Consider the following 19,023-nt stretch of genomic DNA (forward strand, 5'->3'; position numbering starts at 1 on the left):
CATAAACTAAAGAAAACAAAAAAATTAAAAAATATCTAAGATAGAATAAATTAATGACATTGTTATTCAAAAATATAAAGGTAAACATGGGTGCACACGCACTCACATGAATAGTAAATTCATAAAAAATATTAGAAAAAATAATAAAATTCTGAAATTTCGCGGGTATGAACCTTGGTTAATCATTATACTCATGTGTGAAGTTTCATGATGTATTGACAATTGACACCCATGGTATTCTTAGTGAAGAAAAATACAAATGCGACCATACTATTCATTAAACAGTGTTTTTTAATATAGCTTCAATTAGCTTCGATTTTGTCATTTCTACCCAGATTATCATGGATGTAATTTTTTTAATGAAACTTCATATGCGAATATACCGGTTAACTATGTATATTAAAAAAGTAAATTCAGATTCTTTTTTATTTTTTCTAGCATTTTTAAATTTACTATTCATAAAAGGTGCGCGCGCACCCATGTTCACCAAATCCGCATCCCATTGTTATTACCTTAACAAAACGAAGGAAAGAAAACTCAAGACAAATGATAATATAAACTTGCACACGGGTTGTATATAACTTGCACTATTCCACAATATACAAGAACAACTATATAGTTGTATAACTTTGGACGGCAATATGATTTTGCACACAAATTACATGCGACTTGCATGTATATATCTACATTGTACACAATATTCTGAAAGAAAACAACAACTTGAAGATTAATCGTTAATCGACACATCGATGATGAATTGCATTTCATCATTTCATGTGCAAATAAAACAACACAAATAAAAAAAGGAGGGGATACAAAATGTGAGTAAAAAGAAACTCCCTCTGTCCCAAAATAACTAACGTGGTTTTAATTCAAATAAATTTTAGGCAACTTAAAAATAACAAAAGTGAGAATACTTAGGGCCATGCAACCTCGGAAACAAATGAATACTAGTCTTCGCGTGTATACCATAACACTATTCGTCTCACAAAAGAAGTTGCTTTCTCACGGGGCTGGCGTTTTGGCTCCCGGGAACACATGCTCCCTCGTGAACAATAACACCAAAAAAGATATTAAATATTTCTGGATTTTTTTGTAGATGTTTGTGTTAGTAAGCATGCATGACAATTTTCATGCGAAACAGAGCGGCGGAGTTTCGTCGGCAGAAAATAAAAATAAAATTGGGGTGACATTTTGGGCTAACTTTTGATGTTTAATTTATTTTCTTGCACAAGACAAAATGCTTAACCTTTTTGCCTCAAAATTTACAGGTAGCATTTGAATGTGACAAAATAAACGTAAGTTTTTTGTCTTGAGTTTTTTTATTTCAAAATTTTTTTTGGGCCCGGGAGCATGCTCCTGGGAGCCAAATTGACTTTCCGCTTTCTCGTTAACTATCCAAGTCTACTCTGACAGGATCAAAAGCGTTTTGATTGGGCTGATCTTTAGGGGTTCGTGATTAGGTTGTCGTTATCATAAGATATTTTTTGTATCAAAATTAGCAATGCACAAAATGTGACTATTTTAGAGATTTGATAGTATCTCAGAAAAAAGTGAAAGATTTCACAAAGATTGTGCACACAGTATAACATGCATTGGTTTTGCCCAAAACAAAGCTTCATAAACTTTGACCAAGTATTTTTTATGTGATAAACTTTGATCAAATTCATTAAAAAAAATACCAGTATATACTCCCTCTGTATCAAAATATAAGATGTTTTTGTAGTTCGAATTAAACTGCAAAACGTCTTATGTTTTGGTACAGATGTAGTACAATATAGATACAAATATATTTCATGATGAAACTATTGCTATTAATTTGGTATTTTAAATGCTGATGTTTTTTAATAAACTTGATCAAAATTTACAAAGTTTGACTTTTAAAAAGTCTAATAAGCAGTGTATTTTTGGATACAGGGAGTACGGAGTACACGGCATTCGATGGTCAGCAGAGTACCAAGACGACGATAATGAGGCAGTGAGGCAACTCAAATCTACTGTAAATCTGTACAATCTTATGTCCTGCACAGCCGTGGTGCAGCCACCAACAACTACACCGGCGGCAGAGGCGGCTCTGGTGGCAACGGCGCCATCTTGCCGGCCTTGAGCGGCTCGACATGGCAGCGGCAGACCGGGCACGTTGCATGCGAGTGGAACCACATGTCGATGCACCCAACGTGGAACGTGTGCGTGCACACCGGCAGCCGCCGCGCCTTCTCCCCACCGGACAGAGCCTCCAGGCACACCGCACACTGGGCCTCGCCGTCGCCGGCAGCGGCACCGTACACGAATGCCGGGATGGCCGCAATGGACGCCTGTGATAGGCCGCCCCGCTCGACGGCCGCCGTGGCGTCGTCTTTCACGAACACCACCGGCCCGGCGAGCAGGCGGCCGGTGCAGGAGAGCAGGAACAGGATCGCGCAGTAGAGCGCGAGCGCGATCCACACGTACCTGACGAAGGCGGAGAGGAGGACGAGGAGCAGGAGCACCGGGTATGACGCGAGCACCAGCGCGCTGCCCTGCCCGACGTCAAAGACACCGCCGCCGCGCGCCTGCCACGGGAGGTCCACTGACGACGACGGCGACGACATCGCTGTTCGAAGGCTTCGTGCGTGCAATGCTTGCGACTTGTGTGAAATGCTTGTGAGCAACTGAGCATTAATGGCGCCATCGGGGACCGATTTGTAAGCTGAGGGTTAAGCTTCTGGAAGAACCGGATAATGCCTTTGGTTGACAGCGCACGCAGCTGCACCTAAGGCAGGGCGGACTTGAGTTGATCTGTTGAGCAAGCAAGGTCGCCGCTGGTATCTGAATGGAAAAGTATTAAAATCAACCGGCTGATTATAGCGCGGCTTAAGCCTCCTCGAGGTGTCGACACGTGCCCCTCTCAGCCCACCTTATCCTTTCCTATGCGCTCCCCTCCACTCGTCCTCCTCATCTTCTTCTTCCTCCCTTTCCCCTCCATGGGCTCTCCCCTCATCTGCTGCTGCAGGGAAGAGGCACGCCGGCCAATCCCCCCATCGTGCGATTCTACATGGTGAAGCTCCCATCAGGGGCTGCAATAGTGACCGACGGTGCTGTAGACGACGAAGCACCCGCCATGGCCGCCGCGTGTTGCATCACAGCATCCGCATGTCGCCATTGCGTGCTTCGCCGCAGCAACCCCATTGACGCTGGACGTGCACCGCGGCTACCTCGAGGGCCTGCTGGTCAAAGAGCGGACCAAGCTGGCCCGGGTGCGCCACGGCGGGCCCGACGCGCTCGCCGCGCCGCACGCCGAGCTGGGCCGGATGACGCTGGACGAGCTCCGCGAGCTGCTTGGGCCCGTCGACGCCGCGATGGCGGCCGCCGCGGGGAGGCGGAGGGCGCTCGGGCTGCCGCCGACGGGCGAGGGCGGCGCGGTCGTCGAGACCGCGCGCGTGGACTCCGGCCCGTGGGCTGCCGGTGGCAGCTCCTCGAGCGACGACGGCGGGTACCCGATGCAGCAGCAGCAGCAGGGCCCTGGCGGCGCCGACCTCCTCCAACTGGCCATGTGGCACGGCGGCGGCATGATGCAGCAGCCCGATCGCTGCAATGGAAGGTCACCGGGATCGTTGAAGCTTCGCCGCCAGCGCTGCAATGGAGCACCGCCAGTGCTACAATGGAGCGTTGCCGGAGTCGCCGGGCTGCAATGAAGCTTCGCGGAACGTTGTCGGTGCTGCGTTGAAGTGCCGCCGAAGTCGCCGGGGCTGCAATGGAGCGCCGCCGGGGTTGCTGGAGCTGCAATGGAGCTTCGCGGAGTGTCGCCTGTGCTGTATTGAAGCACCGCCGAGGCCGCCGGGGTCGTTTAAACTTCGCCGTCAATGCAATGGAGCGCCGCCGGAGCTGCAATGGAGCGCTGCCGGAGTCGTCGGGCTGCAATGAAGCCTCACGGAGGGTCGCCGGTGCTGCGTTGAAGCGCCGCCGGGGTTGCCGGGGCTGCAATGGAGCGCCGCCGAGGCCGGAGCTGCACAGCTGGAGCTTCACTGGGCGTCACCGCTGCTGCGTTGAAGCATCGCCGGGTCGTCAGGGCTGCAATGTCGCTTCGCTGGGCTGTCATTCAAGCTTTGCCGGCGCGGGTGCTACGGGACGGCAAGCTGATGCCCTGACCGGAGCTACGCGCGAGCATGCGCTGGGAGCTGTTGCGGAGGCGTTGCGGAAAGAATGAACAGGTGGGGTTGGAGCAAGGACGTGGTCAACTCCACAGGAGATCAAACCGTCCTAATCAGGGCGAATCTACGGCTGGCGAGGCGGCTGATCCTTTCCCAGGATCAGTCGGCTTACGCCTAGCAGTGGCCTATCTGAATTTAGTCTTAGATATTATGATCTTGAATAAATATATAGATGATCGAGTGCCAATTAGGGCCAACTCTTCTTTCCGTGGAAACAAGACAAAAATAAGCGGGGCTTTGTTTGGGAGACCGTCGATCTCATAATCATGTCACAGTTGTTTGGTGCGATGGCTGCCAATGCATCTCTCATATTGTATTAGCCTTAAGCTTATCAGGGTTCGTAGTTGGATGTGATCCATTGCGACCAAGTCGCGAAGGCCCAAGGAGGAAAAGGCAAATAATGAAAGGAATATGATCTCGTATAGGATGAACCCACCGGGGCGACACACTGTATTGTATGGCACGACATTTCAGCCAGTAAAAAGGCAAATAATATTTCGTCGAGGACTGTGGCGCCCTGTTTTTTTTTTCTTTAAAAAGGCCGAAGGCTTTATATTACCCAAATGATAACACCCACACGTGTGGTATGTTTGCATCACCCACACGCCTTAATCCATGTTAATTCTGTTTTGCACGAATCTTAAAGAAATCTATTAGAATCTGAGTGCTACGTGGGCATTATCGTGTGTGTGGGCGTTGGAGAGTTCGCCCACACGCCCCGCAGCACGCGGTTTGCCAGCTGCGCTTGTTGGCGAATTAGTTTCTGCCCACACAACCACCACCTAGTCCACGCGCGTGTGGGCGAACTGCTTTTCGCCCACACGCCACCCGTACGTTGTTGGATGGCAACTGCAGTTGCGCGTACGTGGCAACTAGGTAAACATATATGGCAACTAAGATTCGTTGCTAGACGGCAACTGCAGTTGCGCGTACGTGGCAACCAGAATAAACACACTTGGCAACTATGATTAACCATGCATGGCAACTATGGTTGGACCACACGTGGCAACTAGGTAAACACACATGGCAACTATTGTTTGACCATATCTGGCAAGTAGTTAATCACACACGACAACTATGATTTGATTACACGCGGCAACTATCATAAATTAGACATGGCAACTATAGTTAACCAAAACAGAAAGAGTTGACATGCTTTTACAACTACATTTGTCATCCCGGATAACTACATCTGCCATCCTAGATGGCAACTAAATCGTCATCTCACGGGTACCTAACGTAGCTGCGTCAGGACGTGTGGGCACATTTGCTTCGTGCCACATGCGCGGGGTGGGGATGAGTAGTAATTGTTGGACGTGTGGCACGAAGTAGCTGCGCCCACACGTGTGGGTAATTCTAATGTTCGCCCACACACAGCCCATGTGGGTTGCCTCCTGCTCACGCCACACACGGTGTGTGGGCGGATGTCTAGTATGCCACACGTGTGAGCGTTATCAGGACCCAGTATCACAAGTAGGGGCTCAAAAAAAATATCAGAAGTCCATACAAACACACTGCTACAAAAAATTACATCCAAATCTTTAGGAGCGCCGAAGTCTTCTTCTTCCTCCTGCATCAATCAGTGGTGCTTCGTAAGCAAAGCTCGATGCCACCTCTGGGCCGCAGCATTTTTTTTAAACACATGAGCTTGTAGAAATGTCGGCTAGGAAGTCATCGATGTAGACCAGAGGATGCCAACGACAGTGATATGTGTAGCAAATTGCCGCCCCGAAGAAGAAGACGCCTAAAAGAGCCAATAGATACTCTAAATACACGAATGTCAACCGAATCCGATGGATCCACTGACGACCAAAGCCGACCAGATTTAGAAAGATCTGTTGGAGACACACCTTCACATGACTTACGTCGACGCCAGCACATCGATTCTCACTCTCAGTTCAACTCACATCTGTGCAATCTGGGGCCACTTGGACTTTAACAAACATTTATGGGCCATGCCAGGCAGATGAAAAATCAGAGTTCATGGATTGGTTCTATCATATTCAAGCCCCAAACTCTATTGACTCGATTATTCTTGGTGATTTTAATTATATATACCTTGAGAACAAAAATAGACAAGGGGGATTATAATGATATGCTGCAATTCATTAATGCTATCAGTAATTTGGGGCTGGTGGAAATCCCTTTAAACGGAAGGAATTATACCTGGAATAACATGCAAACTGCTTCTCTGCTTGAAAAAATAGACTGGATATTCTCCTTTGAATCTTGGACCCTTAGTTATCCAGATACTTCAACCTTGGCTCTAGCTAAACCCATTTGAGACCATGTCCCTTGTGTTGTTAAGACTGATTGGTACTGCTATTCCTAGATCAAACCTATTCATATTTGAGAATTTCTAGATTCACCGTAGTGATTTCAAAGAAGTGGTTCAAAGCACCTAGAGACAAGATGTCGATGAACATGATAGTGCCAAAAGAATCACAACCAAGTTCAAGCGGCTCAGGAAACGATTGAAAATCTGGTCTAAAACACTTTCTAATCTGGCAGCCAATGTTAGTGACTGCAATCAACTTATACTGCTTTTGGACATCATGGAAGAACACAGAGAACTCACTCTGGAGGAATGGAATGGTAGGAATATTCTGAAAGGACAATATCTGAAGCTTCTCTCTCTACAAAATATATACGGGAAACAACGAGCAACCATTAGATGGGTGAAATTTGATGAGAACATGATTTTTTTCAAGCTAAGGCAACTATTAAGTACAGAGCTAATCACATATCATCCCTCCATGATGAACTTGGACAAGAACTAAATGACCACCAAGCCAAAGCAGCAGTTCTTTGGGGGCTTTTAAGCAAAGACTGAGCACCACAACCCCTACATATGAGGCATTTCATCTTCCTTCCATACTATGCAAATGTGATGATCTACATGATCTTGAGAGGCATTTTAGCAAGGAGGAGATTGATGAGGTTGTGAGAAATATACCAACAGACAAGGCCCCTAGACCAGATTGATTTAATGGAATGTTTATCAAAACCTGTTGGGATATCACATGTGAAGATTTCTATAGATTAATTGAAGATTTTCAATAGGGAAAGATTAATCTACAAAGCATCAACAGTTCCTATATCACTTTAATCCCTAAAAAGATAGTCCCATTACAGCTAGTGATCACATGCCTATCTCCCTATTGAACTGCACCATTAAGATCATCACCAAGCTCCTTGCCAACAGGCTTCAGAAGATCATTCTGAAGCTAGTACATATAAACCAGTATGGTTTCCTCAAGGAGAGAGATATTCAGGACTTCCTGACATGGGCCTTTGAATACTTGCATCAGTGTCACCAATCAAAGCAAGAAATTATCATTCTTAAATTAGACTTTGAGAAGGCCTTTGATCTGATTGAACATGACTTTATATTAAAAGTAATGGAAGCCAAGGGTTTTGAAAAGAGATGGATTGGTTGGATAAGAAGCATTTTTCAGTTCTGGCACATCTGTTGTGCTACTTAATGGAGTACCAGGAAAACTCTTCCACTGCGGAAGAGGGGTCAGACAAGGAGACCCACTTTTTCCTCTCCTTTTTGTGCTTGCCGCTGATTTTCTCCAGACCATTCTTAATGAAGCAATGAGGAATAATATCATCTCAGCACCTCTAAGGATTAACTCTTATCCAGACTTTCCTGTCATTCAACATGCATATGACACAATCCTAGTTTTACGTGCTGAGATCACCCAACTAGAACATATCAGAAATCTGCTTCTGCATTTTGCTGCACAAACAGGGCTTAAGGTGAATTATAACAAATCTGTGGTCATTCCTATGTGGATGCTGGCAAGATTGAGCTCATTCAAAGCACTTTGGGATGTCAAATTGGATCCTTTCCCTTCACATACTTGGGATTACCATTAAGCACCAGCAAGCTCAAAATTGAGGATTTCATTGCTATGTTACAAAGAATTGAACGAAGAATCTCGGGCTGCTCTTAACCTTGTGGTCATGGGTTCTAGTCCCACGGTGGGCGCCAACTGTCGTGGAATTGTCACGACAGATGTCCTAGTGTGAGGACTTAGTCGTGAGGCCAACACATCTATGTGGTAGCTTGAGAGGGGTTGATCGGAATCGAGAGACGTAACACAAGACAAGGGTTTAGACAGCTTCGGGCCCCGGGAAACATCATCCGGTAACAACCCTACATGATGTTTGTGGCTAGGTCTCATTATGCTCATGAGGGAGTCGCCGTAAATCGGCTCTCCTAGTTGTGTCTAGCCTAGAGATTATTCAACTTCTCCCTCTTGGGGTGCCCTCCCCTCCTTATATAAGTTATAGGGGCGGGTTACATGTAGAGTCCAACTCGGATTAAGACTTAAACTATTCTGACTTCTCTTTACGGGCTTCTCTCCATGGGCTTCTTAACGTCTTGGGCTTCTTAATGTATTGGGATTCTTAACCCCAGGCGACTCTGTTACAATCTGACTTACCATCCGGCTTAAACATCTGGCTTAACATCTGCCGGCTTAAACATCTGGCTTAACATCTGTCGGCTTAAACATCTGGCTTAACATCTGCCGGCTTCCACATCTGGCTTAACATCTGCCGGCTTAAACATTTGCCGGCTTAAACATTTGGGCTAACATCTGCCGGCTTAAACATCTGCTGGGTCACCAATGAAACACCAAGTCCCGGCCGGGTCATATCTCCGGCCGGGCCATACCGCGGGGTATATCCCCGACATGATGGGAAATTACAGTTGATTAGATCTATATTCACCTCCCTGCCCACTTTCTTCATGTGTTGTTTGTCTCTGCCACTGGGGGTGGTTGAACAAATTAATAAATATTTGAAGCATTGTCTTTGTTGGGGAACGTAGCAGAAATTCAAAATTTTCTACGCATCACCAAGATCAATCTATGGATTAACTAGCAACGAGAGAGAGGGGAGTGCATCTTCATACCCTTGAAGATCGCGATGCGGAAGCGTTGCAAGAACGCGGTCGGTGGAGTCGTACACGATGCGATTCAGATCGCGGCCGAATCCGATCTAAGCACCGAACAACGGTGCCTCCGCGTTCAACACACATGCAGCCCGGTGACGTCTCCCGTGCCTTGATCCAGCAAGGAGAGAGGGAGAGGTTGGGAAGACTCCGTCCAGCAGCAGCACAACGACATGGTGGTGATGGAGGAGCGTGGCACTCCAGCAGGGCTTCGCCAAGCACTGCGAGAGACGAGGAGGGAGAGGGGTAGGGCTGCGCCAAGAGAGAGGGAGACTCGTGTCTATGGCAGCCCCAAAACCCCCATATATATAGGGGAAGGGGAGGGGCTGCGACCCCATCTAGGGTTCCCCCCTAGGGGTGGCGGCCAGCCCTAGATGCATCTAAGGGGGTGGCCAGAGGGGAAGAGAGGGGGGCACACCCTAGGTGGGCCTTAGGCCCATCTGAACCTAGGGTTTCCCCCTTTCCCCTTTCCCTGCGCCTTGGGCCTCTTGTGGGAGGCGCACCAGCCCACCTAGGGGCTGGTCCCTTCCCACACTTGGCCCACGCAGGCCTCCGGGGTTGGTGGCCCCTCCCGGTGGACCCCCGGAACCCTCCGGTGGTCCCGGTACATTACCGGTGACACCCGAAACTCTTCCGGTGGCCAAAACGGGACTTCCCATATATAAATCTTTACCTCCGGACCATTCCGGAACTCCTCGTGACGTCCGGGATCTCATCCGAGACTCCGAACAACATTCGTAACCACGTATATCTATTCCCTATAACCCTAGCGTCATCGAACCTTAAGTGTGTAGACCCTACGGGTTCGGGAACCATGCAGACATGACCGAGACGTTCTCCGGCCAATAACCAACAGCGGGATCTGGATACCCATGTTGGCTCCCACATGTTCCACGATGATCTCATCGGATGAACCACGATGTCGGGGATTCAATCAATCCCGTATACAATTCCCTTTGTCAATCGGTATGTTACTTGCCCGAGATTTGATCGCCGGTATCCCAATACCTCGTTCAATCTCGTTACCGGCAAGTCACTTTACTCGTTCCGTAATGCATGATCCCGTGACTAACTACTTAGTCACATTGAGCTCATTATGATGATGCATTACCGAGTGGGCCCAGAGATACCTCTCCGTCATACGGAGTGACAAATCCCAGTCTCAATTCGTACCAATCCAACAGACACTTTCGAAGATACCTGTAGTGCACCTTTATAGTCACCCAGTTACGTTGTGACGTTTGGTACACCCAAAGCATTCCTACGGTATTCGGGAGTTGCACAATCTCATGGTCTAAGGAAACGATACTTGACATTAGGAAAGCTCTTAGCAAACGAACTACACGATCTTGTGCTTTGCTTAGGATTGGGTCTTGTCCATCACATCATTCTCCTAATGATGTGATCCCGTTATCAATGACATCCAATGTCCATGGTCAGGAAACCATAACCATCTATTGATCAACGAGCTAGTCAACTAGAGGCTTACTAGGGACATGTTGTGGTCTATGTATTCACACATGTATTACGGTTTCCAGTTAATACAATTATAGCATGAACAATAGACAATTATCATGAACAAGGAAATACAATAATAACCATTTTATTATTGCCTCTAGGGCATATTTCCAACAGTCTCCCACTTGCACTAGAGTCAATAATCTAGTTCACATCACTATGTGATTGTAATGAATCCCACACCCATGGGGTTTGTTCATATCTCGCTTGTGAGAGAGGTTATTAGTCAACGGGTCTGAACCTTTCAGATCCGTGTGTGCTTTACAAATCTCTATGTCATCTTGTAGATGCAGCTACCACGCGCTACTTGGAGCTATTCCAAATAACTTCTCTACTATACGAATCTGGTTTACTACTCAGAGTCATCCGGATTAGTGTCAAAGTTTGCATCGACGTAACCCTTTACGACGAACTCTTTTAACACCTCCATAATCGAGAAAATTCCTTAGTCCACTAGATACTAAGGATAAGTTCGACCGCTGTCATGTGATCCATTCCCGGATCACTCTTGTACCCCTTGACTAACTCATGGCAAGGCACACTTCAGGTGCGGTACATAGCATAGCATACTGTAGAGCCTACGTCCAAAGCATAGGGGACGACCTTCGTCCTTTCTCTCTATTCTGCCGTGGTCAGGTCTTGAGTCTTACTCAATACTCACACCTTGTAACACAGTCAAGAACTCCTTCTTTGCTGATCTATTTTGAACTCCTTCAAAATCCTGTCACGGTATGTATTCATTTGAAAGTACTATTAAGCATTTTTGATCTATCCTTATAGATCTTGATGCTCAATGTTCAAGTAGCTTAATCCAGGTTTTCCATTAAAAAAACACTTTTCAAATAACCCTATATGCTTTCCAGAAATTCTACATCATTTCCGATCAACAATATGTCAACAACATATACTCATCAGAAATTCTATATTGCTCCCACTCACTTCTTTGGAAATACAAGTTTCTCTTAAACTTTGTATAAACCCAAAATCTTTGATCATCTCATCAAAGCGTACATTCCAACTTCGAGATGCTTACTCTAGTCCTTAGAAGGATCGCTGGAGCTTTGCATGCTTGTTAGCATCTTTCAGGATTGACAAAACTTCTGGTTGTATCACATACAACCTTTCCTCATGAAAATCGTCGAGGAAACACTGTTTTGACATCCTATCTGCAAGATTTCATAAATAATGCAGTAACTGCTAATATAATTCCAACAGACTCTTAGCATCGCTACGAGTGAGAAAGTCTCATCGTAGTCAACTCCTTGAACTTGTCGGAAAACATCTTAACGACAAGTCGAGCTTTCTTAATGGTGACACTTACCATCATTGTCTGTCTTCCTTTTAAAATCCATCTGCACCCAACAGCCTTACGACCATCAAGTAGTTCTTCCAAAGTCTACACTTTGTTTTTATACATGGATCCTCTCTCGGATTTTATGGCCTCGAGCCATTCGTCGGAATCCGGGCCCATCATCGCTTCTCCATAGCTCGTAGGTTCATTGTTGTCTAGCAACATGACTTCCAAGACAGGATTACGTACCACTCTGAAGTAGCATGCATCCTTGTCGTCCTACGAGGTTTGGTAGTGACTTGATCCGAAGTTTCATGATCACTATCATAAGCTTCCACTTCAATTAGTGTAGGTGCCACAGGAACAACTTCCTGTGCCCTGCTCCACACTAGTTGAAGTCATGGTTCAATAACCTCATCAAGTCTCCACCATCCTCCCACTTAATTCTTTCGAGAGAAACTTTTCCTCGAGAAAGGACCCGTTTCTAGAGACAATCACTTTTGCTTCCAGATCTGAAATAGGAGGTATACCCAACTGTTTTGGGTATTCTATGAAGATGCATTTATCCGCTTTGGGTTCGAGATTATGAGCCTGAAAATTTTCACATAAGCATCGCAGCCCCAAACTTTTAAGAAACGACAGCTCAGGTTTCTCTAAACCATAGTTCATACGGTGTCGTCTCAACAGAATTGCGTGGTGCCCTATTTAAAGTGAATGCGGTTGTCTCTAATGCCTAGCCCATAAACGATAGTGGTAAATCGATAAGAGACATCATGGTATGCACCATATCCAATAGGGTGCAGTTATGATGTTCGGACACACCATCACACTATGGTGTTCCAGGCGGTATTAGTTGTGAAACAATTTCCACAATGTCTTAATTGTGTGCCAAACTCGTAACTCGGATATCTCTATGATCATATCATAGACATTTTATCCTCTTGTCACGACGATCTTCAACTTCACTCTGAAATTACTTGAACCTTCCAATAATTCAGACTTGTGTTTCATCAAGTAAATATTCTCAGCATCTACTCAAATCATCTATGAAGTAAGAACATAACGATATTCACTGCGTGCCTCATCACTCATTGGACTGCACACATCAAATGTATTACTTCCAACAAGTTGCTCTCTTGTTTCATCTTATTGAAAACGAGGCCTTTCAGTCATCTTGCCCATGTGGTATGATTTGCATGTCTCAAGTGATTCAAAATCAAGTGAGTTCAAACGATCCATCTGTATGGAGTTTCTTCATGCATATCTACCAATAGACATGGTTCGCATGTCTCAATCTTTCCAAAAACGTGTGAGTCCAAAGATCCATCAACATGGAGCTTCTTCATGCGTTTTATCCTAATATGACTCAAATAGCAGTGCCACAAGTATGTGGTACTATCATTACTATCTTATATCTTTTGGCATGAACATGTGTATCACTACGATCGAGATTCAATAAACCATTCATTTTAGGTGCAAGACCATTGAAGGTATTATTCAAATAGACAGAGTAACCATTATTCTCCTTAAATGAATAACCGTATTGCGATAAACATAATCCAATCATGTCTATGCTCAACGCAAACACCAAATAACAATTATTTAGGTTTAACACCAATCTCGATGGTAGAGGGAGCATGCGATGCTTGATCACATCAACCTTGGAAACACTTCCAACACATATCGTCATCTCATCTTTAGCTAGTCTTCGTTTATTCCGCAGCTTTTATTTCGAGTTACTAACACTTAGCAACCGAACCGGTATCCAATACCCTGGTGCTACTAGGAGTACTAGTAAAGTACACATTCATATAATGTATATCCAATATACTTCTGTCGACCTTGCCTGCCTTCTCATCTACCAAGTATCTAGGGTAGTTCTGCTTCAGTGACCGTTCCCCTCATTACAGAAGCACTTAGTCTCGGGTTTGGGTTCAACCTTGGGTTTCTTCACTAGAGCAGCGACTGATTTGCCGTTTCATGAAGTATCCCTTCTTTCCCTTGCCCTTCTTGAAACTAGTGGTTTTACTAACCATCAACAATTGATGCTCCTACTTGATTTCTACTTTCGTGGTGTCAAACATCGCGAGTTGCTCAAGGATCATCATGTCTATCCCTGATATGTTATAGTTCATCACGAAGCTCTAGTAGCTTGGTGGTAGTGACTTTGGAGAACCATCACTATCTCATCTGGAAGACAACTCCCACTCGATTCAAGCGATTGTAGTACTAAGACAATCCGAGCACATGCTCAACGATTGAGCTTTTCTCCCTTAGTTTGCAGGCTCAAGAAACTTGTCGGAGGTCTCACACCTCTTGACGTGGGCACAAGCCTGAAATCCGAATTTCAGCCCTTGAAACATCTCATATGTTCCGCGACGTTTCAAAATGTCTTCGGTGCCTCAATTCTAAACCGTTTAACATTACACACTGAACTATCACGTAGTCATCAAAACGTGTATGTCAGATGTTCGCAACATCCACAAACGACGCTCGAGGTTCAGCACACCGAGCGGTGCATTAAGGACATAAGCCTTCTGTGCAGCAATGAGGACAATCCTCAGTTTACGGACCCAGTCCGCATAATTGCTACTATCAACTTTCAACTAAATTTTCTCTAGGAACATATCTTAGTAGAACTAAAGCGTAAGCTATGACATAATTTGGAAAGACCTTTTGACTATGTTCATGATAATTAAGTTCATCTGATTATTTAATGAACTCCCACTCAGATAGACATCCCTCTAGTCATCTAAGTGATACATGATCCAAGTCGACTAGGCCGTGTCCGATCATCACGTGAGACGGACTAATCAACATCGGTGAACATCTCCATGTTGATTGTATCTACTATACGACTCATGTTCGACCTTTCGGTCTCTTGTGTTCCGAGGCCATGTCTGTACATGCTAGGCTCGTCAAGTCAACCTAAGTGTTTCGCATGTGTAAATCTGGCTTACACCCATTGTATGCGAACGTTAGAATCTATCACACCCGATCATCACGTGGTGCTTCGAAACAATGAACCTTTGCAATGGTGCACAGTTAGGGGGAACACATCTCTTGAAATTTTAGTGAGGGATCATCTTATTTATGCTACCGTCATTCTAAGAAAATAAGATGTAAACATGACAAACATCACATGCAAATCATAAAGTGACATGATATGGCCAATATCATCTTGCGCCTTTTGATCTCCATCTTCGAGGCGCGGCATGATCACCTTCGTCACCGGCATGACACCATGATCTCCATCATCATGATCTCCATCATCGTGTCTTCATGAAGTTGTCTCGCCAACTATTACTTCTACTACTATGGCTAACGGTTAGCAATAAAGTAAAGTAATTACATGGCGTTTTTCATTGACACGCAGGTCATACAATAAATTAAGACAACTCATATGGCTCCTGCCGGTTGTCATACTCATCGACATGCAAGTCGTGATTCCTATTACAAGAACATGATCAATCTCATACATCACATATATATAATTCATCACATCCTTTTGGCCATATCACATCACATAGCATACCCTGCAAAAACAAGTTAGACGTCCTCTAATTGTTGTTGCATGTTTCACGTGGCTGCTATGGGTTTCTAGCAAGAACGTTTCTTACCTACGCAAAAGCCACAACGGTGATATGCCAATTGCTATTTACCCTTCATAAGGACCCTCTTCATCGAATCCGATCCGACTAAAGTGGGAGAGACAGACACCCGCTAGCCACCTTATGCATCAAGTGCATGTCAGTCGGTGGAACCTGTCTCACGTAAGAGTACGTGTAAGGTCGGTCCGGGCCGCTTCATCCCACAATGCCGCCGAATCAAGATAAGACTAGTAACGGCAAGCAAATTGAACAAATCATCGCCCACAACTACTTTGTGTTCTACTCGTGCATAGAATCTACGCATAGACCTAGCTCATGATGCCACTGTTGGGGAACGTAGCAGAAATTCAAAATTTTCTACGCATCACCAAGATCAATCTATGGATTAACTAGCAACGAGAGAGAGGGGAGTGCATCTTCATACCCTTGAAGATCGCGATGCGGAAGCGTTGCAAGAACGCGGTCGGTGGAGTCGTACACGATGCGATTCAGATCGCGGCCGAATCCGATCTAAGCACCGAACAACGGTGCCTCCGCGTTCAACACACATGCAGCCCGGTGACGTCTCCCGTGCCTTGATCCAGCAAGGAGAGAGGGAGAGGTTGGGAAGACTCCGTCCAGCAGCAGCACAACGGCATGGTGGTGATGGAGGAGCGTGGCACTCCAGCAGGGCTTCACCAAGCACTGCGAGAGACGAGGAGGGAGAGGGGTAGGGCTGCGCCAAGAGAGAGGGAGACTCGTGTCTATGGCAGTCCCAAAACCCCCATATATATAGGGGAAGGGGAGGGGCTGCGCCCCCATCTAGGGTTCCCCCCCTAGGGGTGGCGGCCAGCCCTAGATGCATCTAAGGGGGCGGCCAGAGGGGAAGAGAGGGGGGCGCACCCTAGGTGGGCCTTAGGCCCATCTGAGCCTAGGGTTTCCCCCTTTCCCCTTTCCCTGCGCCTTGGGCCTCTTGTGGGAGGTGCACCAGCCCACCTAGGGGCTGGTCCCTTCCCACACTTGGCCCACGCAGGCCTCCGGGGTTGGTGGCCCCTCCCGGTGGACCCCCGGAACCCTCCGGTGGTCCCGGTACATTACCGGTGACGCCCGAAACTCTTCCGGTGGCCAAAACGGGACTTCCCATATATAAATCTTTACCTCCGGACCATTCCGGAACTCCTCGTGACGTCCGGGATCTCATCCGGGACTCCGAACAACATTCGGTAACCACGTATATCTATTCCCTATAACCCTAGCGTCATCGAACCTTAAGTGTGTAGACCCTACGGGTTCGGGAACCATGCAGACATGACCGAGACGTTCTCCGGCCAATAACCAATAGCGGGATCTGGATACCCATGTTGGCTCCCACATGTTCCACGATGATCTCATCGGATGAACCACGATGTCGGGGATTCAATCAATCCCGTATACAATTCCCTTTGTCAATCGGTATGTTACTTGCCCGAGATTCGATCGCCGGTATCCCAATACCTCGTTCAATCTCGTTACCGGCAAGTCACTTTACTCGTTCCGTAATGCATGATCCCGTGACTAACTACTTAGTCACATTGAGCTCATTATGATGAGGCATTACCGAGTGGGCCCAGAGATACCTCTCCGTCATACGGAGTGACAAATCCCAGTCTCGATTCGTACCAACCCAACAGACACTTTCGGAGATACCTGTAGTGCACCTTTATAGTCACCCAGTTACGTTGTGACGTTTGGTACACCCAAAGCATTCCTACGGTATCCGGGAGTTGCACAATCTCATGGTCTAAGGAAACGATACTTGACATTAGAAAAGCTCTTAGCAAACGAACTACACGATCTTGTGCTATGCTTAGGATTGGGTCTTGTCCATCACATCATTCTCCTAATGATGTGATCCCGTTATCAATGACATCCAATGTCCATGGTCAGGAAACCATAACCATCTATTGATCAACGAGCTAGTCAACTAGAGGCTTACTAGGGACATGTTGTGGTCTATGTATTCACACATGTATTACGGTTTCCAGTTAATACAATTATAGCATGAACAATAGACAATTATTATGAACAAGGAAATACAATAATAACCATTTTATTATTGCCTCTAGGGCATATTTCCAACAGTCTTTCGAGGAAATATGGATCAAATGACATGGGAGTTGCGATGATTGCATGGAAAACAGTCTGCAAGCCAAAAAGTCATGGTGGGCTGGGTGTTCTAGATATCTCCCAACAAAATAAAGCTCTTCTAATCAAGAACCTCCATAAGTTTTACAACAAGGAAAATTTGCCATGCGTTAACTTAATTTGGGAGTCCTATTACTCATAAGAACCAACTAGAGAAAAATCTGAAGGGTCATTTTGGTGGAAATGTCTCCTTAAGTTAATTCCATTGTACAAACAAGTGGCTCAATGCACCACTGGATCAGGGCGAGCTGTCTGGTTCTGGAGCGACAAATGGTTTAATCAACCTTTAAATGAACAATACCCTGAATTGCATTCTTTTGCTATCAAAAAACAATTCCACAGTGGCTGAATTGGCAAACTATCAAAACCTTGCAGAACATTTCCACAGCCATCTATCTTTGCAAGCTTACAACCAATTCATCTTGCTACAGAAGACCTTGCAACAGATCAACTTAACTGCAACTCCAGATAGATGGCACTATTCCTGGAACAATTACAAATCATATTACTCTTCCAGGCAGATGTACAAGCACCTAATGGGCACACCAGATGCACACTGTCTTTTCAAGGGGCTATGGAAATGTGCAAGCAGGATAAGACATACAATTTTCTTTTGGTTGACTATGCAGGACAGAGTGAACACAAGAGGGTCTCTTGAAAAGGAAAACATTCTAGCTAGACACATACAGTTGTGCCATGTGCAATGAAAACTGTGAAGAGTCTATCTTACACCTGTTCTGGGACTGTACTTTTGCTCAGCAATGTTGGAACTCAATCTCCCCCAATAGAAAGAGAGGCATCTCCTTTTTTGATGAAGTACTACTTATCAACCACAACCACACCTCCCCCCCCCCCCCCCCCCCCGCAAAATTGCCATGTACATCACCATTCTTAGATGCTGGAATATCGGATGCAGAGGAATGGCAAGATCTTTAGGAAAGAAGTGCCCAGTCCAAGGTGTTGGAAATTTAAGCTCAAGCAGGACCTTCTGTTGGTCAGACACAGAACAAAGACTAAGAATCTTGATTTACTTGATCAGTGGATTGATTCCTTAATCTGAGCAGATACACAACTTAATTTTTCCATGTTAAAAAAAGCAGGCATTGGTTAGATGGGCTGGATGGACTGTATTTTCTTTTCCTTTTGTATATTTGTACATACTTTATTTGATAATGAAAATATACCGTAGAACAATTGTTCTATGGTTCAGGGTTAAATAAATGCAAGCACACCGATGAAGCAGGGATAGGACGAGTAGGATATTGTACCTAAACAGGGGCGGCG

At 45.7% G+C, this 19,023-nt stretch overlaps 1 protein-coding gene across 1 annotated transcript; it reads right to left on the reverse strand.

Annotated features, from left to right (window-relative positions):
- Positions 1–1,974: 1,974 nt before the first annotated feature.
- LOC109759923 (RING-H2 finger protein ATL80-like) lies at positions 1,975–2,792 on the reverse strand. The gene has a single exon (XM_020318754.3). It carries the CDS (start codon positions 2,589–2,591, stop codon positions 2,052–2,054), a length of 540 nt encoding a protein of 179 aa, XP_020174343.1. The 5' UTR covers positions 2,592–2,792; the 3' UTR covers positions 1,975–2,051.
- Between the last annotated feature and the right edge of the window lie 16,231 nt (positions 2,793–19,023).

Source organism: Aegilops tauschii, chromosome 7 (genome assembly GCF_002575655.3).
Source record: "Aegilops tauschii subsp. strangulata cultivar AL8/78 chromosome 7, Aet v6.0, whole genome shotgun sequence".
In the NCBI taxonomy this organism is placed as follows: domain Eukaryota; kingdom Viridiplantae; phylum Streptophyta; class Magnoliopsida; order Poales; family Poaceae; genus Aegilops; species Aegilops tauschii.

Bases quoted from the DNA above. Each gene is read 5' to 3' on its own strand.
- LOC109759923 (XM_020318754.3), bottom strand. From the start codon at position 2,591: ATGTCGTCGCCGTCGTCGTCAGTGGACCTCCCGTGGCAGGCGCGCGGC.